At 39.4% G+C, this 23,010-nt stretch overlaps 1 protein-coding gene across 1 annotated transcript in view; it reads left to right on the forward strand.

Moving 5' to 3' along the window:
• Positions 1-22,111, forward strand: part of MUC21 (mucin 21, cell surface associated) — a 36,594-nt gene extending 14,483 nt beyond the window's left edge. Inside the window, exons 2-3 of the mRNA XM_077159400.1 lie at positions 19,485-21,601; positions 22,008-22,111. Of these exons, the coding sequence (XP_077015515.1) occupies positions 19,485-21,601; positions 22,008-22,111 (2,221 nt within the window). The remainder of the gene's footprint in view (positions 1-19,484; positions 21,602-22,007) is intronic.
• The last annotated feature ends 899 nt before the right edge of the window (positions 22,112-23,010 follow it).

Here is a 23,010-nt window from a genome sequence, read left to right on the forward strand (position 1 = left end):
TTATTTTAACATTTGTTCCCCCTATTATTTATTTATTTTTAATCCATATGTTTTACTTGTCCATTGAAAAGGTAGACAAAAGGAGCATCAGACACAAGGCTCTCACAACCACATAGTCACACTGCGACAGCCATATCATCATACAATCATTCTCAAGAAACATGGCCACCAGAGCACAGCACCACATTTTCAGGCAGTTCCCCCCAGCCTCTCTTCTACACCTTAACCAAACAGGTGATATCTGTTTAATGCGTAAGAATAATCTTCAGGAAAACCTCTCGAATCTGTTTGGAATCTCTCGGCCACTCACACTTTATTTTGTCCCATTTCGCTCCTCCCCCTTTTGGTCAAGAAGATTTTCTCAATCCCTTGATGCTGAGTTCCAGCTCATTCTAGGATTTCTGTTCCATTCCCACACCCCTGGGAGTCATGTCCAATGTAGAGAGGGGGAGGGCAGTGAATTTGATTGTCATGTTGGCCAAGAGAGAGAGGCCACATCTGAGCAACAGAAGAGGTTCTCTTGGGGGTGACTCTTAGGCCTAATTTTTTTTTTAATAAAATATTCATTTTATTGCTGTTTATTACTCTGTAAATATAGGCCTACAGGATTATGAAGCTGCAGTTAAGATTGACCCATCCAACAAAATTGTACAAAATGATGGTTAGGCCTAATTTTAAATAGGCTTAATCTATCCTTTGTGGGATTAAGTTCCATACGAACAAACCCCCAAATTTGAGGCTCAGCCTATTGCTTTGGCTGTTCCGACTGCCTGTGAGAACATCAAGAATTCTCCACTTGGGGAAGTTGAATTTTCCCCCTTTCTCACCATTCCCCCCAGAGGACTTCACAAATACTTCCCTATTCACTGATCAAATCACTCTGGGATTTATCTGGGCATCACTCTGGACAAACCTACAAAATCTCATGCCCTACGCAAGGTTCCAAGTACTATGGTGTTTGATTAAGCTGTCCACATAAGTTATATTAGGAAATGCACTAGTCAAAATATAAATTTTGTACCAAATAAACATTTTTTGCTTGTCTCACACATACGTTAAAGTTTTAAAATATTAATTACCATCTATTTTCAACACCCTGCATTATTGACGTTCCTTTGTTCTTCCTCATGCAGAAATATTTTTAAATTTGCACATTTAGTCACTATCATTATACACTCTAGGTATTCCTAGATTATACCATCTCAGTCTTTATTGTCTATCTTTCCTTCTGATTTCATTTGTGCCTCCAGGCCTCCTCCCTCTACTAAGCTCACATTCAGCCTCATTTAGTGTTCTAACATTATTGTATTACAGTTAGGTAGTATTGTGCTATCCATTTCCGAATTTTTACAATCAGTCCTGTTGCACAATCTGCATCCCTTCAGCTCCAATTACCCAATATCTACCCTATTTCTATCTCCTGATGGTCTCTGTTACCAACTGAAATTCTCCAAGGTCATTGCTAATGTCAGTTCATGTCAGTGAGACCATACAGTATTTGTCCTTTTGTTTCTGGATAATCTCACTCAGATAATGTCCTTAAGGTCCATTCATGTTGTTACATGCTTCATGACTTAATTCTGTCTTACAGCTGCATAATATTCCATTGTATGTATATACCACAGCTTGCTTGGCCACTCATCTGTTCATGGACATTTTAGCTGTTCCCATCTCTTGGCAATTGTAAATAATGCTGCTATAAACAATGATGTGCAAACGTCCATTTTGTTTTTGCCCTCATGTCCTCTGAGTAGATACCTAGCAATGGTATTGCTGGATCATATGGCAATTCTATACTTAGCTTCCTGAGGAACTGCTACACTGTCTTCCACAGCAGTTGTACCATCTGACATTCTCATCAACAGTGGATAAGTGTGCCTCTTTCTCCACATTCCCCCCAGCACTTGTCATTTTCTGTTTTGTTGATAATGGCCATTCTGGTGGGTGTGAGATGATATCGCATTGTGGTTTTGATTTGCATTTCCCTAATAGCCAGGGAAGTTGAGCATCTCTTTGTGTGCCTTTTGGCCATTTGTATTTCTTCTTCTGAGAAGTATCTGTTCAAGTCTTTTTCCCATTTTTTAATTACATTGTCTGTCTTTTTGTTGTTGAGTTGAACAATTTCTATATTCTGGTACTAGACCTTTATCTGATAGATCATTTCTAAATATTGTCTCCCATTGTGTAGGCTACCTTTACTTTCTTGATGAAGAGCTTTGATGCACAAAAGTGTTTAATTTTGAGGAGTTCCCATTTATTTATTTCTTCAATGTTCATGCTTTGGGTGTAAGGTCTAGGAAACCGCCTCCTATTATAAGATTGATAAGATTTTTCCCTGCATTTTCTTCTAAAAGTTTTATGGTCTTAGATCTAATGTTTCGGTCTTTGATCCATTTTGAGTTAATTTTTGTATATGGTGTGAGATATGGTTCCTCTTTCATTCTTTTGCATATGGATATCCAGTTCTCTAGGCACCATTTATTGAAGAGACTGTTCTGTCCCAGGTGAGTTGGCTTGACTGCCTTATCAAAGATCAATTGTCCATATATGAGAGGGTCTATATCTGAACATTCTATTTGATTCCATTGGTTAGTATATCTATCTTTATGCCAGTACCATGCTGTTTTGATCACTATAGCTTCATAATACACCTTAAAGTCAGGTAGTGTGAGGCCTCCAACTTCATTTTTCTTTCTCAGGATATTTTCAGCTATTTGGGGCACTCTGTCCCTTCAGATAAATTTGGTTATTGATTTTTCTAGTTCTGAAAAGTAAGTTCTGGGGATTTCAATTGGTATTGCATTGAATCTGCAAATTATTTAGGTAGAATTGACATCTTAACTATATTTAGTCTTCCAATCCATGAACATGGTATGCCCTTCCATCTATTTAGGTCTTCTGTGATTTCTTTTATTTTTTTTTCCATTCTACATATGCAATCAGTAATTCTTAATATCATCACATAGATGTATGAGCATCATTTCTTAGTACATTTGCATTCTGTGATTTCTTCTGACAATTTCTTGTAGTTTTCTTTGTCTAGGTCTTTTGTATCTTCAGTTAAGTTTATTCCTAAATATTTTATTCTTTTGGTTGCAATTGTAACTGGAATTTTTTTTCTTGATTTCCCCCTCAGATTGTTTATTATTAGTGTATAGAAACACTAAAGATTTTTGAGTGTTGATCTTGTAACCTGCCACTTTGCTGTACTCATTTGTTGGCTCTAGTACTTTTACTGTGGATATTTCAGGGTTTTTGACATATAGTATATCATCTGCAAACAGTGAGAGTTTTACTTCTTCCTTTCCAATTTTGATGCCTTGTATTTCTTTTTTCTTGTCTAATTGCTCTGGCTAGAACTTCCAACACAATGTTGAATAAAAGTGATGATAATGGAAATCCTTGTCTTGTTCCTCGTCTTAGGGTGAAAGCTTTCTTTTTTTCCCCATTGAGGATGACGTTAGCTGTGGGTTTTTCATATCTTCCCTTTATCATGTTGAGGAAGTTCCCTTCTATTCTTATCCTTTGAAGCGTTTTCAACAGGAAAGGATGTTGAGTTTTGTCAAATGCCTTTTCTGCATCAATTGAGATGATCATGTGGTTTTTCTGCTTTGATTTGTTGATATGGTGTATTACATTAATTGATTTTCTTATGTTGAACTATCCTTGCATACCTGGGATGAATCCTACTTGGTCATGGTGTATAATTTTTTTAAATGTACTCCTGGATTTGATTCTAGAATTTTGTTGAGGATTCTTGCATCTATATTCATTAGAGAGATTGGTCTGTAGTTTTCTTTTCTTGTAATATCTTTGTCTGGCTTTGGTATGAGTGTGATGTTGGCTTCATAAAATGAATTAAGTAGCTTTCCCTCCTCTTCAAGTTTTTTGAAGAGTTTGAGCAGGATTGGTACTAATTCTTTCTGGAATGTTTGGTGGAATTCACACGTGAAGCCATCTGGGTCCTGGACTTTCCTTTTTGGGAAGCTTCTTAATGACTGATTCAATTTCTTTACTTATGATTGGTTTGTTGAGGTTGTCTATTTCTTCTCAAGTCAATGTTGGTTGTTCATGCCTTTCTAGGAAGTTGTCCATTTAATCTACACTGTCATGTTTATTAGCATAAAGTTGTTCATGGTATCCTCTCATTACTTCCTTTATTTCTGTGGGGTCAGTGGTTATGTCTCCTCTTCCATTTCTGATTTTATTTATTTGCATCCTCTCTCTTCTTCTTTTTGTCAGCTTTGCTAAAGTCCACAATCTTATTGATTTTCTCAAAGAACCAACTTCTCATTTTGTTGATTTTCTCAATTGCTTTCATGTTCTCAATTTCATTTATTTCTGCTCTAATCTTCATTATTTCTTTCCCTTTATTTGCTGTTCTTTCTGTAGTTCTTCCAAGTGGACCATTAAGTCCTCAATTTTTGCTCTTTCTTCTTTTTTGATATAGGCATTTAGGGCAATAAATTTCCCTCTTAGCACTGCTTTTGCTGCATCCCATAAATTTTGATATGCAGTGTTTTCATTTTCATTTGCTTCGAGATATTTACTGATTTTTCTTATAATTTCTTCCTTGACCCACTGGTTGTTTAAGAGTGTGTTGTTGAGCCTCCACATATTTGTGAATTTTCTGGCATTCTGCCTAGTATTCATTTCCAACTTCATTCCTCTATGATCTGAGAAAGTGTTTTGTATGATTTCAATGTTTTTAAATTTATTAAGACTTTCTTTGTGACCCAATGTATGGTCTACCCTTAAGAATGATCCATGAGCACTTGAGAAAAAGGTGTATCCTGCTGTTGTGGGTGTAATATTCTATATATGTTTGTTAAGTCTAGCTCATTTATTTTGTTGTTCAAATTCTCTGTTTCTTTATTGATCCTCTGTCTAGATGTTCTGTCCATTGATGAGAGTAGGGAATTGAATTCTCCAACTATTATGATAGATGTGTCTATTTCTCTTTTCAGTGTTTGCTGCATGTATTTTGGAGCATTCTGGCTTGGTGCATAAATATTTATGATTGTTATGTCTTCTTGTTGAATTGTTCCTTTTATTAATATATAGTGTCCTTCTTTGTCTCTTTTAACTGTTTTACATTTGAAGTCTAATTTGTTAGATATTAGTATGCTACTCCTGCTCTTTTCTGATTGTTATTTGCATGGAATATGTTTTCCCAACCTTTCACTTTCCACATATGCTTATCTTTGGGTCTAAGATGCATTTCCTGTAGACAGCATGTAGATGGATCCTGTTTTTTAATCCATTCTGCCAGTCTATGTCCTTTGATTGGGGCATTTAATCCATTAACATTTAGTTTTATTACTGTATGGGCATCACTTTCTTCTACCATTTTGCCTTTTGGATTTTATGTCATATCTAATTTTTCTTTCTTTCTTTCTTTCTTTTTTTTTTTTTACCTTTACTGATAATCTTCATTTATATACTCTCCTCCACACCTCTCTCTCCTGTCTTTTCTTATCTGTCTCTAGTGCTCCCTTTAGTATTTCTTGCAGAGCTGGTCTCTTGGTCACAAATTTTCTCAGTGATTTTTTGTCTGAAAATGTTTTAATTTCCCCTTGTTTTTGAAGGACAGTTTTGCTGGATATAGATTTCTTGGTTGGCGGTTTTTCTGTTTTCATAATTTAAATATATCATCCCACTGTCTTCTTGCCTCCATGGTTTCTGCTGAAAAATCTACACATAGTCTTATTGGGCATCCCTTGTATGTGATGGATTGCTTTTTTCTTGCTGCTGTCAAGATTCTCTCTCTCTTTGACCTCTGAAATTCTGATTAGTAAGTGTCTTGGAGTATATCTTTTTGGATCTATTCTCTTTAGGGTATGCTGAACTTCTTGGATCTGTAATTTTAAGTCTTTCATAAGAGTTGGAAAATTTTCAGTGATAATTTCCTCCATTAGTTTTTCTCCTCCTTTTCTCTTCTCTTCTCCTTCTGGAACACCCACATGTATATTCATGTGTTTCATGTTGTCATTGAATTCTCTGAGTCCCTGCTCATATTTTTCCATTCTTTTCCCTGTATTTTCTTTTGCTTGTCAGATTTCAGATGTCCTGTCCTTCAGTTCACTAATCGTATCTTCTGCCTCTTGAAATCTGACATTGTAGGTTTCCATTGCTTTTTCATATCTTCTACTGTGACTTTCATTCCCATAAGTTCTGTGATTTGTTTTTTTCAGACTTTTGATTTCTTCTTTTTGTTCATTCCTTGCTTTCTTTACATCCTCCTTCAATTCATTGATTTGATTTTTGATGAGGCTTTCCATGTCTGTTCGAACATTCTGAATTAATTTGAATTGTTGGTTTGTTCCTTTGACCGGTCCATATCTTCAATTTTCCTAGTATGAGTCATTTTTTTTTGCTGACATCTAGGCATTTAACTACCTTAATTAGTTTACTCTGGAGATTGTTTACACTTTTTTTCCCTACTATTTTCTTGCTGGATGACTTTGTTGTATATCTGTTCTTTGACATTCAGTTCAGCTTATTCTAGTTCTCTAACTTAGGTTTTGTTTAATAGATCAGAATTTTTCAGTTCTTGTTTTTTTGTTTCTTGCCCTGCCTGTAAGGGCCCTTTCCCCCACCCTTTAAGAGGGTCTACTTAGGTATTATAGACCCCAGTCAGATTTTCCCAGACCAAACTGATCTCCTTTCAAGAGGAAAGAGTCACTTGTGTTAGTTTTCCCTGAGGTTGAGATCCAGCAGATTAAAAGGCTTTCCTATGAAGTCTCTGGACTTTGCATTTTACCTATCCTGCCCAGTATGTGGCGCTCTTCTGCCTGCTGGTCACACCAGTATAAGGTGATGTGGTACCTTTAACTTCAGCAGATTCTCCCTTGGGGCATGGTGGAGACAAGAGGAGAGGTTGTCAGCTAGCTTTAATCACTTCATTTTTCCAGACCCTGGGATCTAAATTCCTTGAGGGAGGGATTCCCCCTAAGCTGCCCCACCCCCTCCTAGGGAAGGCACAGACTTCAAACAAGCTCTTAAACAAGCTCAATTCTGCCTATGCCTGGGGCAGTGGAGCCCAAGAAGCCTTGCAGCTGTATCCAAAGAGTAATCGATCTGTAGAAACACATTCACAAAAGAGAAAAAGAAAAATCCTTTTCAGAGCAGGACCCTGTTTCTTGGGTTTGCCAATCAAGAGCTTAAATTGGTACTGTTGCTCTGTGTATCTCCAAGTTCTATGTGCCCCCTCTTTTCCTGCAGGACCCAGATCTTTTCAGTTCCAAAAAAAACTCTGTTTTTTTTCTTTTTTCATTTTCTGTCAGCCCTGCCCCCTCTGTGCTGGGGCAAAAACCAGCGACCTCCGCTTTTACTAGAAGTTCAGCTGAGCTGGGGGGCTATTTTTAGTAGTCAGAATTTGTTAACTAATTCCACATTTGAAGTTTGGTTGGGCTCAGCCCCTGCTGCTGGTAAAGTCCCTTTCCTTTCATCTCTGGGAAGCAGCCTGTTGGGGAGGGGAGCTGGCCACTGTGGCTTGGGGAACTCACAGTTGTGGGGGGGCTCGCAGCCAGTCCTGCTGGTCCAGACTGGGGTATGCTGTGTGCCGGTCACTGATGTGGTCCCAGCAGTTGTCCTGTACTGTTCCTGGCTATTTGCTAACTACTCTGGAGGACAAACTAATTCCTACACCTCGCTAAGCCGCCATCTTGCCTTCCCTTCCCTGTTGTCTCTTAAGAGCACCTGGGGCTTGAACTGAGACTCTATAAAGGTTTCATGTGTAGGTTTGCCTGCCTGGAACACATAATTCCCAGAGGATTCCTAGGTCAGATAAATCCTGAAACCCAGAGGGACCAGCCTCTCCAGAACTATGAATTGATTGCATCCCCCGTCCTTCATTCAGTGTGGACACCCCTTCTCAACATGAAAAAGTCAGAACGGGTATTGCCCAAAGATCCCTATGGATTGGGAGAAGGAGGAGGTGTAACAGAAAAAGTGGGATTTAATAAACAAGTATGGCTGATGGATCTCTATATTAATATTCTCTCTGGCCGCAGTGTTCTGGAGACGGAAAAATCTGAGATGATAGAATGGTGCCCATGACATATTCTGGGATCTGTTCTGGAGCTGCTTGTTGAAATGTGCTTTGAAAATTATTGCTTTTTTTCCCCTTTGCTTTGTATATATGTTATATTTTACAATAAAAAAGTTAAAAATTAATGCAAAAGATCCATGATGAAAAAATGATCAAAAGTTTAAATAAAGATAAGATCAATATAATTGATTTTTCCTTTTGCCTTAGGCTCTAACAGGGCCTGGCACAGCACTGTTACTCACCCTGCCTTTGTGTGAAATTTTGAAATTTTGTTCATCATGGATTTTTTGCACTAATTTTGATTTTTTTAATGTGATTTGATCACTGAAAAAACCTTATTAAGGTATAATTTATATATAATTAACTGCACATATTTAAAGTGTACAGTTTGATCAGTTCTGACATAGGTTTACAAAAGTGAAAACATAACTACAATAAAAAAGAACATATCCATTATCTTAAAACTATCCTTGTGCTGCTCTCTCTCTCCCTCCTCCCTTCACCTCTCAGTGAACTACTGATGGGTTTTCTGTTACTATAGATCAATTTCTATTTTACAGAATTATATAAATGGATTATGGAGTATGTCCTCTTTTTTGTCTGGCTTCTTTCACTCAGAATAATTATTTTGAAATTCATCTATCTTGTGGCATGTATCAATAGTTTTAAATTGCTGTATTCACCATAATTTGTGTGTATTTGCCATAATAAATTTATCCATTTACCTATTAAAAAACAGTTTATTTCCAATTTTTGGCTATTAAAAGTAAAGCTTCTATGAACATTCATGTACAAGTTTTTTTTGTGTGGGTATATGCTTTCACTTCTCTTGGGTAAGCACCTGGGAATGGAAAGACTGGACCATATGGAAGATGTAAGTTTAACTTTTTAAGAAACTTCCAAATGGCTTTCCAAAGTGGGTGCACCATTTTACATTCCCACCAGCAGTGGAGAGTTTCAGTTACTCCACATCCTCTCTGACACTTAGTATGATCAGTCTTTTTAATTTTTAGATTTATTCTAATAGGAATATACTGGCATTTCACTGTTGTTTTTATTTGAAGTCCACTAATGCTTTAAAGGAATTGAGCATCTATTCACATGCTTATTTACTATCTGTGCATCTTTGATAAAATGTCTGTTCAAATCTTTTGCCTATCTTTAAAATCAGATTGTTTTTGTATTATTGAGGTGTTTGGTTGTTTTAAGTAAACAGGCAGAAAATTTATTAGATACACATATACGAAGACATGTGGGCGCTCTTGAAAATAAAGAAAGATGGAAGGCAGTAGGCAATAGGCAATGTGGGACCCTTTGCTTTTATAGATGAGCTTTCCTTATTCCCTACTCACTTACTTGTTCAGGGCTCTTTCTCCTACCCTCCCTTCTCTCCAGGATGGTGTCTGGTGGGTAGAGAGTGCATTTGGGTGGGTCGGTTAGCTCTACCCTTCTGTGTAGTTGACTCACTCAGGTGGGGGTCTTTGGCTCCAGATGGGTTAGGTGCTGCTGGGGGTTTCTCTAAGGGGGTAGCCCCAGGCAGGATGTGTGTGCCAGACATGGGCCCTCCTGACCTTGACTAACTGTCTTTATTCAAGGACTCCTTCATGTTTGCTTTTTTTTTTTACTTTCCCCTCTCTCCCAGTTCTAGCCTGCCTCAAATTCCCCTTTAGAGAGTTCTGCCCCTTAATCTCAAGGGGTGCTGATGGATGAAGAGCTGTTTTCAGTATCTGATTCTGGCTTGTCAGGGGGTGTAGGCCCTGCTTAATGGGGCTTAGAACTTATTGGTTATCTCTTTTAAAATAAGAGAGGAGTCCAGAGGGGTGGTTGGAATGGCTGAAAATTCTTGCATCGGCATTGATTTGGTATGAAAGGCTTTTAGTCTGGAAGAAATAAACCTGGTGAGAAGCTTAAAATGTAAAGGCCAACTAATAGCAAAGAAGATAAAAATGAGAGGGCCTAGGAGGCATCGGTTAAGTGAGACTGGGGAAGAGGGAAAGAAATGACCTTTTTTTCAGATTCATGAGTGAATTCTAGTTGGGGGGCTCATTTCTGCTTAATTGGGGAATAAAAAGGTGCACATGGCAAGTGAAGGGGTGCAGAAATGAGGTTTTGAACAGGTTTGATAGATTGGACTGCAGCTTCGGCTACCATGTCAGCCCAAATATTTCCTTGAGAGATGTTAGTACTATTTTTTGATGGTCAGGTCCATGAATTACTGCTATTTTTTGTTGGTAAAAGCATAGCATTTAATAAATTGAGTATCTCTTGGTGCTGTTTAATTGGGAGAAAACGTCACTTTTTTTTTTTTTTGGTCTCACACAGAAGTTAAAGGTTTAGAATATAGATAATATCTTATTTTAGTATTAACTGGATCAGCTTCATTTACATGTTGCTGTATGGAATAATGCTGACTTTCAGAGCTGGAGAACTTTAACTCTGAGTCTTGGGTATTACGCAGATGCTTAAAGTTTTAGAGAACTACAAAGAGCACAGCATTTCAGAATTTAGCAATAATGGCTAAGGTTTAGGAGTAATTATTAATGTCTTAATAAGCATTTTAAATGAATTTACTTTTATAAATAAAAACATTTGACAGTTGTTTTATATCAGGATCATCAACTACAAACTATAGCAGAAATTTTATCTTATTTACATTTATACACTTACTAGGATTAAGTTAATTAATAGGTAGAACATAAGTTTTTATTCTTGCCTTGCTCTACCTTTAAAGATTCTTTTTGTTGAAGATGAAGTTCTGACCTCTAGCTGACCAACTGTACTTTTAGAGATGCCTTAAGGTAGTATAACTGATAGTAAATTTGGTTGTTTTATATTATACAGATTAGTATTAGAATATAACATGGACAGTGAGGACATTGTTAAATTTTTAGGAATTTTAAATCATTTAAAAATATATGAATATTTTACTTGTGCAAATGTAGTTAACAGTAGGATAGAAATTTTATTTTAATGATAATATTTGTAAAATGCCTTTTTCAGGAAATATGTTAAACTATTTTAGCATGTTGCTTTTACAAGGTGAGAGAACAAAACTTTTATAACAAGTGAAAAGACGTCTTCTGAAATAAAGGATGACAAAGTTAACATAAACATTAACAAGGGTATTATTCTAGCAGAGCATAAAATTTTTATCTTTTAGATGGAGTATTCAGATGGTTAAGAAAAACTTTTTAAACTTTTCGTTAACAGCAGTTAAACTGAGAGCAGCACTGATGAGGACAATTTATTTTTACAAACTCTCTGTAACTTTTTGTAGTCAGCAGTGACTACAAACAAAGCTTACTTTTAAATATTCTCCACAACTCTTCATATCCATTCAGTTAGTAATGGTTCAAAATTTAATTTAAAAATTCACTTATATTAGGAATATGTTAGTTTACAAAGTTAGCATATTGCAAGACTGTACTTTGAGGCTGTTGAAGGCCATTAAGTTCTGCCGCTAAGGTATTTTTTTAAATATAGGGATTATTTTGAAACATTTGGGGCAGCACAAGTGAACAGGGTGGGAATCTTTTTTTGTAAGTCTTTGCCATTTAACATCAAATAGGTATCAAGAGTTAGAATAAAGAAAGATACAAAAATGCATTTTTAAGATTTAGGATCGAAACCTTGCATGCAGTCAGGGGTAATTCACCGGCTAGCTCTGGGATGCATTCATCCCATATAGGCAGGTTTATTTGCTTAAGGATTTTCTCTGGAATGCTGAGAGACCTCAACTCAGTAGAGGCCTCAGGCCAAATAAAGGGTAACTAGTAGCTGCTTTTAATAGTTTTCAAGTGGCCCCCCAAGGAGTAAAGATGTTTCTAGAAAGGAGTGGGGCATTTTGGTACTGCTAAGAACTGATGATTTAAAAGTATGCCGCTAATTTGATGGGAGATGACTCCCAGGGATGAGCCTGGCCCTGGCACCATGGGATCAACAATTACATCCTGGCCAAAAGGGGTAAAGAAGTCTAACAAGTAAGGTATCAGTAGCTGAGAGAGTTCAAATAGAGTCGAGAGATTACTCTGGAGGTCACTCTTATGCAAACTTCAGTTAGACATTGCTACCTATCATAAAGTGCAAAACCCCAACCAAAACCATTCCAGCTAATACTAAAGAACATGCAGGGCAGTATATAAGATTCTATAAGTTTCAATGCACTAGAGTAACTTTCCAGAAACCTACAAGCTCCAGATGGGTCCTTGGACCAGATAAGTCCTGAAACCTAGATGGCCCAGCCTCTCTAGAACATCAACTAGTTCCACCCCGCTATCCCACATTATCAACAGCCCCTTCCAACATGAAAAAGTTAAAATGGGCACAGCCCAAATACCCCTAAAGAGTGGGAGAAAGATCAAAGGTAATGGTGGAGTTATACAGAGAAGGTAAGGTTTAACAAACAAGTATGATTGCTGAATTATTATATTGATATTTCTTTTAGTCTCCAGTATCTTAGAGCAGCTAGAAGTAAAAACATAAAATTGTGGAATTGTAACCCATACCAAACTCTGAAATCTGTTCTACAACTAATTGTTGTGATATGCTTTGAAATTTATTGATTTTTAGGATACATGTTATTTTCACAATAAATAAATAAATATATTTATTTATAAATATAATAAATAAATATATTAAAATAAGTATATATATTTATTTTATAAAAATATAATATATATTTTTAAAAAATTAAAATATATAAATATATTTATATTAAAATGTATATATATATACATATTTCCAGTCTCCAGTATTTGGGAGTAGCTAGAAGGAGAAATCTGAAATAGTGGAACAGCAACCCATAACAAACTCTAAAATCTGTTCTGAATGTACTTATTGAAGTGTACTTTGAAAATAATCACTTTTTTTCTGTATGTATGTTATATTTAACAATAAAAAAGTTTTAAATAATAGTTTGGCTAAGCTGAAACTATTTGAGCAATAACAAAAAAATAATGCAGCATTATATTATAACCCAAGGTATAAAATGAACATTCATTAGACCTCATTGGTATATAGATATATAATTAAATAAATAAATAAATAAATAAATAAATAGGGGGAAAGAGAAATCTCTCCTACAGAAGAATTCCAAATAATTTATATAATCTACCCCCAAAGAGGTGGAGCTTAACACATACACACACCTATTTGAATGTGGGCTGCATATACTGATTTGCTTCCAAAGAGTAGAACAGGGAAAGCTGGGGGGGGATGGGAAATGGGAACATAATTTTATAGGAGAGGAATTTGGTAAATACTACCTTGGCCAGATGATAAATCCTGTTGATGGCATAAATTCTTGAAATGATATGATGAATAATATATACTACCTCTGAGGTCTTTCTCCCCAAAACCCAGAACCCCAGTCTAACCATGAGAAAAACATCAGATAAACATACATTGAATGATTTTCTACAAATTACCTGGCCAATATTCTTCAAAGCTCTTAAGGTGTTGAAAACAAGAAAAGTCTGAGAAAATATTACAGACCAGAAGAGACGAAGGAAACATTATGATTAAATGCAATGAGTATCCTGGAACAGAAAAAAGACATTAAGAAAAAAATGAGTGAAACGTAAATAAAGGGTAGAGTTTAGTTAATTGTTGTACACCAATGTTGATTTCTCTGTTGTGACAAATGTACCATGGTAACGTAAAATATTAACAAAAGGGAAATTTGGGTTAGAGATACATGGAAATTCCGGGTACTGACTTTGCAAATTTTTGTAGATCTAAAACTATTCTAAAATTTAAAATTTGTTTAAATTTAAAACATTCCTTTGGCTATTTTAGGTTCTTTGCCTTTCCAAATAAATTTTAGAGTCAACTTGTTAATTAAAAAAAAAACCTTGTTGGAATTTTGGTTGGGGTTGCATTGCAGCTATAGATCAATTGAGGAGAACTGACATCTTAACACTATTGAGTCTTTCAATTCATGAACACAGTATATATCTTCATTTAATTTCTTCCAGCCAGGTTTTACTGTTTTCAGTGAACAGGTCTTGCACATATTTTGTCAACATTTTTCCTTTGTAAGTCCTGTATTTGTTTGCTCTTGTAATATGGAATTTTACTACTGAAGTTGTATTTTTACAACTGAAGAATTACAATTGATTTTTTTTTTCACAATCACACAGTCACATATTGAAAGCTATATGATTATACAATCATCTTCAAGAAACATGACTACTGGAACAAAGCTCTACATTTTCAGGCAGTTCCCTCCAGCCTCTCTAATATACCTTATGCAAAAAGGTGATAGCTATATAATGCATAAGAATAACCTCCAAGATAACCTCTCAACTCTGTTTGAAATCTCTCAGCCATTAACACTTTTATTTTGTCTCATTCTGCTCTTACCCCTTTTGGGCTAGGTTTTCTCATTTCCTTGATGCTGAGTCCAGCTCATTCTAGGATTTCTGTCCCACATTGCCAGGAAGCTTTACAACCCTGGGAGTCATGTCCCACGTAGAGAGGGGGAGTGCAGTGAGTATGCTTGTACAACTGATTTTTTTATATTGAATTTATCCTACAACCTGGATTAACTCACTTATTAATTCGAGGATTAAAAAAAAAATCAAAACCTTAAAAAAATTGATTTCACAGGGTTTTCTCCAAAAATGATCCTGACATTGACAATGTTGAACTTTACCTGAGCCCTGTGCTGCCAGAAAACAGCAAAGACTAAGAACTAACCTCTCACCCACCTCCCCATCTTTGGTTTTCTGAACACCCCATCCCTTTTGTGTCCTGAGAAACAACTTGTCACAAAGAACCACCCTTCCCCATATGACTTATATAAGACTTGCATTACACTCTTTCTCGTGGTTCCCCTAAGATTCACAGGTGACTCCCTTGTTGACCTGTGACAAGACCAAACACAGGTCTTTCCACATTGGCCCGACCCTGTTTTCAAGGCCAGTCACAGACCCTTCCCCTTTCATCCCTAGCCAACTTCCCTTTCTTCACCTCATGAGAGGTTGACTAAGGTTGGAATTGTTTGTCCCTTTGAAACTAGGTAGGTGCAGGGATAATTTTGTTCAGCCCACTGAGACTTCTGATTGCAAAACATTCCCCATTGTAAATCATCCCACCTGCAGCATGCTTATCCCTCCTATAAACATCCTAAGGCAAAACCATCCTGCTGAGATGCTTTGACCTTTGGATTTAGGTCCTCTTCATATTGCAATAGCCTGAATAAAATCAATATCTTTACTTGTTCAATTTTTGTTATTTACCTCATCCAGAAATATTTTCTTTTTCCTTTCCAATCTATATGCCTTTTCTTTTCTTTCTTTATTGGAATGGTCACACTGCATGATTTCATTTTGAATCTGGCAGGGCATTCTTTTTTCCAGTGTCCATATTTCTTAAAATAAAGATGTTGATTTTCATCATTTTATTTTTCTCAAGGGCGGAATTTTCTTAAGGTTTTAGAAATAATTAACTTGACTGATATAGCCATCAGAAGCCCTCATTTTCCTGACTTAATTTTGTAGTTCGCATTGATGTTTCTTCTTTTTCCATTTTTTTAAACGTTGATTTTAAAAGAGTCCTAAAGGAACAATTGTTTGGGATTAAGTTAATCATTTAGAAATTTCAGGTATCCATCAATGAAAGCTGACACTTGTGTGCAAGGTATTTGGGCTCCTTTCTTTTCAAAGACTCCCTTCAGGCATATCACTTTATTAAAGTCAAGAGTTATGGGAGGGGACTATTGTATTTTGATACCAGCCTTGGCACGGAAATTTGAATTAAGGAGATATTGACAATAATTGAGGCCATGCTGAATAAACATGGAAAGGGAGCTTTGGGGAGGACGAGGAGGATGCAGATTCTTAGCGTTAGAGAAACTTGTCTTGGTGTGCACAGAGGCAAAAACACAGATAATTGATTGTATCTGTGGTCAGAAAGACAAGACAGCAAATCGGTGGCATAAAGGTGGCATGAGTGACTTTTCAAATCTGCAGCTGACACCTACCAATTGCTTGTGGCAAAAAGTTGTGGGTCTCCGTGCAGACAAAAAGGACTAACAGACCAAATTCCCTATTCTTGACTGATAGTGATCTCAATGGCCAGAAATCAGATTCTCCTGGATCCATTCCCAATAAGCACAAAGCAGAGGCATGTGCAGAGCAGAATCCAAACGAGACTTGGCCCATAACCAAGCTGATGTGCAAGAGTTAAAAGGACAGTGAGCTGGGCGGTTCAGTGTCTGAATGAACTTTCAGGCTGCAAGTTTCTACTGTCTGGAATGGAAACTCTGAGATGGGCGAATCTTGGTGGCATATGTGAGAAATAACGAATAATTCAGTGCTTAGCTGATAGCACTGAGGAGTTTACTAGCATGTGAGGGAGAGCCAACTGCAGTCCAGGAACAATGAGCTTTGTTTTCCTTTTCTGTAGTAAGTTGCCGATTGTCTGGAAGCTACCAGAGAATCCCTTTGGGGCAGCTTCCCTGGTGCAGGCTGACTGACCGGTTCTTAGGGAAGTCGACTTCAGTTATGTGTGAAAGTTCTAAGAAATCTTGGGAGTTCTGCTGTGGAACATTTGTGATAGGCTGTTTCTGTCTGCTGTCTGCTGATGTCCTTCCTCTAGCATTGCTACCTTTTTGTTAAGCCGGGAATCTTCATCATAATGCCACATTACCGGTAATGACCATAATATAAAGACTAAAAAATGTCAAGTGAAAGAGAAAAGCATACAGAACATAATATAGGATAATATTTTTTATAAGCTCAGAGTAAAGTCTTAAATATAAGCTATCAAGCTTATAAATTTCATCAAGTGGCACCCAAAAAAGTGACAAGACAGAGATGGAAGAAAATATATGTGACACATACTACTAATAAAAGATTATTACCAGAATGTACAAAAAATTTTTTCAAAAGACATAAATGAAACAACACATGGATGAACTGTAACAAGCACCTTACTGAACAAAGAATCTTATTGTTCAGTTAATAATAAAATATACTCATTTCCATTGGTAATCATGGAAAGGTAAATTAAAACCATAATAAGAATATTATTTCATACCTACCAGGTTGGCAAAACTTAAAGTCTGACATAAAGTTGAGGAGTCTATAGAACCACAGAAACTTCCACACTCTGCTAGTGGGATTGTAAATTGGAACACTACTTAGAAAAACAAGTTGACAAATATCTAGCACAAAGCAGAGGCATGTGCAGATGTGCATACCTCAAGGCCCTGTAATTCTATCTCTACTTATATGTCCTGGAGAAACTCCTGACTCCTCAGCTCCATTCATCAGGGCCGCTTCTGTGCTAACCAGGTGCACAGGACTTCCTGACCAGGAAACAAAGTTGAGCTAGAACAGGTTTCTGGCCCCAAGCCTGCCTTAAAGGGTGGGTCCTTTCCACTGACAAACTTGATCTCCTTAACCCATTCTAGTTCCTGCTCCAACCCAGCCCAGTGCCCTGCCCAGTGTGATTGTGTCATTCTCCCTTCTCACCTTCTTCTTGACCCCCAGGCTATTCCTGTTCAGGCTCGGTATTGTCTTGTCACCTGCTCATAGTTGGCAGAAGCAATGGGTCAAGTGCCCAACCCTTTCCCACCCCTATGAAGCTATAAAGGCCCCTGTAGCTCTTCCATACGAGAGAAATAGGCGACCACGGCACATGGAGGAAGCCTGAGGAACCTAGGCATTCGGTGCTTACCACCCACCTCCCCCTCCAAGCTCAAGGTTCTCCCCAGGAACCCGTCCTTAGGAGACCCAAGCGTTTGGAAGCTCCAGCTTTCCTCTTTCACTCTGAGCTCTTCTTTCTCAAGAATCTCCTGTTGTTTGCTCTCTAGGTCTTGGTCACATCTGGGATCCAGGTATTTGACTTTCCAGCCACAAAGAGGCAGATTAAGATGCAGAAAGGAAACACTCTTCTTACCTACGGGTTACTATTGTCTCTCCTACTTTTAACAGCTGGTGAGTGATTTTATTTCAATGTGGATCTGAAAACCTTTGAAGGGTTGTAGGGGACAGTGATCACTGCTGGGACTAGCTCCAGTTCTCTTCCATAGATAGAGCATCATGGTTTTACTCTAACCATTTCAGTTAGAGTAACTGAAATGGTTAGAGTAAATGGTTAGAGTAAATGGTTAGAGTAACCAATGTCAGAGCACAGTGTTTAAAACTGGGCTCTGGCCTCAGATCATCTGAGTCTGAAACATACCTCAGCTGTGTAAACATCTCTTAGCTGTGTACTTTGGGTGAGTTGCTTAACTTTTCTGTGCCTCTGTTTTTGCATCTATAAAATGGTAATAACCTATGTGATATGGGAACTTAAATATTAAGAACAAAATGTTGGCTCTTTGTTTGTTTGTTAATATCACAAACTCAGTTTCTCTCCCATGCCAAAACCCTGATTCCATATCAGCTTAAGTTAGACTCAGATTTAAGAGACTAGGATTTAAGAGTCAAACTGAGTCCCACCCTGTTTCCATGCCTCTAGCATTCTATTAAATGCTTCATAAAACATCTCCTGTTGCACAACTAGAAAGCATGATTTAAAGAATTAATCATTTTCAACCAAATTAGCCTTCCTAAAGTTTTGACTCATTCATTCTGTTTTCTAAAACTTCTTGGGTCAAATCCACGCTTTCACAGACACCTGAACCCTTGGCCATGTCCATTTCTAATGTCATTTTACTTATGATTTGGACCTTAACCTTAACACGGTGGCGTTTCACAAAATAGAGCTAAGCTCTAATCCTATGTTAGTTCAAATGAGACTGAAGAGAAAATACACATGGGGGGGGGGGGCAGGTGATAGGAATCCATGCCCAGTCAGCCACAAACTGAACCATAAATGACAGGAGAAAATACAATACCCAGGCAGGCTGAGCACTTTGATCCACCAGGGTGGTGAGGGGAAGAAAACAGGCACAGCCTTTACTCCACCTGAGCCTCCAGAGTACTGAATAGCATCTCTGTATCTGTACACCGTGATTTTCAGGCCTTAATACCAAGAAATCTTATGCATTTAGCCTACATATAATTTGTTCTTCTCCAGCCTTTGCCATAGAGCTCAATAACATTCTGAGAAATATTATCCAAGAAGAAGGGAGCAACCTTCTTTTAGAAGGAACGAAATAATATAAACTACTTTCACCTGGGTCCTACAATTCCTTTATGATACTTTTATCTGTGTTGGGTCTTGTGCAAAGGAATATGGATTAATGGAATAAGTGTATCTATCAGGAAACTAGAGCATGTATTCTTAGCTTTGGGGTGAGTGGAGAGGATCATTATCCATGTAATTTATTTAACTAAGCAATGAGCAGAAAGCAGATATATTCAATATATTTTTGTTATTATTTACAATTATCATCAGGCACACCTGGCAATGGAATTAGCACAACAGCCAACATTGGATCCAGTGATACTAGCACAGTTGCCACCATTGGATCAAGAGCAGCAACCAGTGGGACCAGCACAGCCACAGACACTGGATCCAGTGGCATCTCTGATGGTATCAACACAGCCACCAGTGCCATAGCCAGCACAACTTCTGGCACTGGATCCAACACAACCTCCAGCAGACCCAACATAGCCACCAATGCTGTATCCAGCATAACTTCTGACAGGGCCAGCACAGCTGCCACCACTGGATCCAGTGCAACCTCCAGTGTAACCAGCACAACTACCAATGTTGGATCCAGCACAATCACTAGTGGGACCAACACAGCTGCCACTGCCATAGCCAGCACAACTTCTGACAGGGTCAGCACAGCTGCCAATGGTGTATCCAGTGCAACTTCTGGTGGCACTAGTACAGCCACCACCACTGGATCCAGCACAACCCTCAGCAGATCCAGCACAGCCACCAACATTGGATCTAGCACAACCTCTGGTGGCACCAACACAGCCACCGGTGCCATAGCCAGCACAACTTCTGACAGGGCCAGCACAGCTGCCAATGGTGTATCCAGTGCAACTTCTGGTGGCACCAGCACAGCCACCACTACTGGATCCAGCACAGCCTTCAGCAGACCCAGCACAACCACCAACACTGGATCCAGCACAGTCTCTGGTGGCACTAACACAGCCACCAGTGCTGTAGCCAGCACAACTTCTGACAGGGCCAGCACAGCTGCCAATGGTGTATCCAGTGCAACTTCTGGTGGTACCAGCACAGCCGCCACTACTGGATCCAGCACAGCCCTCAGCAGACCCAGCACAGCCACCAACATTGGATCTAGCACAATCTCTGGTGGCACCAACACAGCCACCGGTGCCATAGCCAGCACAACTTCTGATAGGGCCAGCACAGCTGCCAACGGTGTATCCAGTGCAACTTCTGGTGGCACCAGCACAGCTGCAACTACTGGATCCAGCACAGCCTTCAGCAGACCCAGCACAACTACCAACATTGGATCCAGCACAGTCTCTGGTGGCACTAACACAGCCACCAGTGCCGTAGCCAGCACAACTTCTGACAGGGCCAGCACAGCTGCCAATGGTGTATCCAGTGCAACTTCTGGTGGCACCAGCACAGCCGCCACTACTAGATCCAGCACAGCCCTCAGCAGACCCAGCACAGCCACCAACATTGGATCTAGCACAATCTCTGGTGGCACCAACACAGCCACCGGTGCCATAGCCAGCACAACTTCTGACAGGGCCAGCACAGCTGCCAATGGTGTATCCAGTGCAACTTCTGGTGGCACCAGCACAGCTGCCACTACTGGATCCAGCACAGCCTTCAGCAGACCCAGCACAGCCTTCAGCAGACCCAGCACAACCACCAACATTGGATCCAGCACAGTCTCTGGTGGCACTAACACAGCCACCAGTGCCGTAGCCAGCACAACTTCTGACAGGGCCAGCACAGCTGCCAATGGTGTATCCAGTGCAACTTCTGGTGGCACCAGCACAGCTGCCACCACTGGACCCAGTGGAACCTCCAGTGTGACCAGTACAGCCACCAACACTGAATCCAGCACAACTTTCAGTGGGACCAGCACAGCTACCATCACTGGATCCGACACAACCTCCAGAAGACCTGGCACCACTACCAGGGCTAGATCCAGTGCAACCTCCAATGTGTCCAGTACAGTCACTAACATGGGATCCAATACAACTTCTGGTGGAACCAGAACACCCACCATCACTGGATCCAGTATGACCTCCAGTAGGTCCAGTACTAACATGGGATTCAGTAATTCTGGTGGAATCAGCACAATAGCCACCACTGACTCTATTGTAACCTCTGGTGATACTAGTACAATTGCCAACATTGGATCCAGCACAACCTCTGGTGGAACCAGCACAGCTATCAACACTGGATCCAGTACAACCTCTTGTGGAACCAGCACAACAACCAACACTGGATCCAACACAACCTCCAATGGTTTGAACACATCTGCTCCATTTGGAACCCATACAACTTCCAATAGAGTTAGCACAACTACTGCTATTTCAGTGGATGACATGAAGCCTAGTGGATCTCTCAAGCCATGGGAAATCTTCCTTATCACTCTGGTCTCATTTGTAGTGGTCGTGGGACTCTTTATTGGGCTTTTCTTCTGTGTGGTGAGTGTCATATATGTAGGGAAAGTACTTGGGGGAAGGAGCATCAGGGATATAAGGAAATGGGGTATGAATAGCAGGGGCTCCAAGTCAGCCAGGGTGGGTGGAGCAGAGAGATCTACAAAAAAGAAAGAGCAAGTAAGAGTCAGAGGAGCCAATTAATGTGCAGGGGAAAATATTGCCCTGTGGGGAAAGGGAACCAAAAGAAGAAATAAAGGCTGGAGGAAGTAATACTAGGTATAAGAGATGGTTGGGAAGGGGAGAAGATTCCAGAAGGAGACCCTGGTGAAGGTGTAGGAAAGGAGGATGCAACTATAAAACTGTTCACCGTTCTTTTTCTAGGGAAACATCCTGTCACCAAGAAATGTCTTCAGTCAAGCTGTTTACCGCCCCCATGGGCCCAGGCCTTCAAGGGGATGGCGGCGTCCATACCAGGCCTAGGTGGAGCCATAACTCATTCTGGAAGAGCCCAGTGTCCTCAAAAGCCATGGAGATGACTAGGCGATAAAGGGGGCTCTGAGTGGCTCCTGAAGCCAGAGTGCTGCATTCTTCAGGAGGGAACCAGAAAACCTGAGTTTCATTCATCCTCAGAAGTTCCCCTCCAACCTCTGTTTGGGTCTCTGACAGCCCTGAGGAACATACTTCCTCTCTTTCTCTTGCTTTCACCAGAAACTGGAAAGAGAGAACATATGGTTCATTTAAGTAAGAAATAAACTCATCAACATGCATGAGAGAGAGAAACCTATGTTGTACAGGTGAGTGTATGTCTATAGCTGAGTCAAGTTTCCCAGTTATGACAGAATCCCCATGCTGGCATCCATTTGGCACGCAAAATCTCCAGAGTAAAATCTGGAGACCCTTCCATTCACATCTGTCCCTATTTTCTAACCCTTCTGACCTTAAAGGGCCCCTATATCCTGAGAGTCACCCAGGCTGTCAGGAGAATCAGGGAAAAGCACCAGTCCCTGGATTCTACCAGGCTGTAGTATAAAGACAGCTTAGAGCATGACAAGGTGGAGAAGGCGCAATTTCATGCATGGTAGGGTGGGGTATGTTCACTCAAAGTCACAGTTCTCAGGGCATTTACATTTATTCCACATTTGGGCTGCTTACCAGAGTCACTTTTCTTTCTCAGAATATTCCTCACCCTAACAGCTTTCAGAAGCAGGAAGAAAGTGCTTCCTGTTTTCCTAAGGGAAAGACTTCCTGGTTTCAAATCCAAGCTCAGCCTGCTAAGGTCTAACCTTTCAAGAGGCTCATAGCAGACACACTTGGCGTGAAGTGTCCCATAAATCCTCTCCCAGGAATGCCTCACGTCTCTCTTTCATGGGTCCAGAGGAGGGAGCTGCCTGATTCTCTAAGCCTTGGAGGACGATGGGGAGATACTTCTGAGGGTTAATTCTAAAT

Source organism: Tamandua tetradactyla, chromosome 5, assembly GCF_023851605.1.
Source record: "Tamandua tetradactyla isolate mTamTet1 chromosome 5, mTamTet1.pri, whole genome shotgun sequence".
Taxonomy (NCBI): Eukaryota; Metazoa; Chordata; class Mammalia; order Pilosa; family Myrmecophagidae; genus Tamandua; species Tamandua tetradactyla.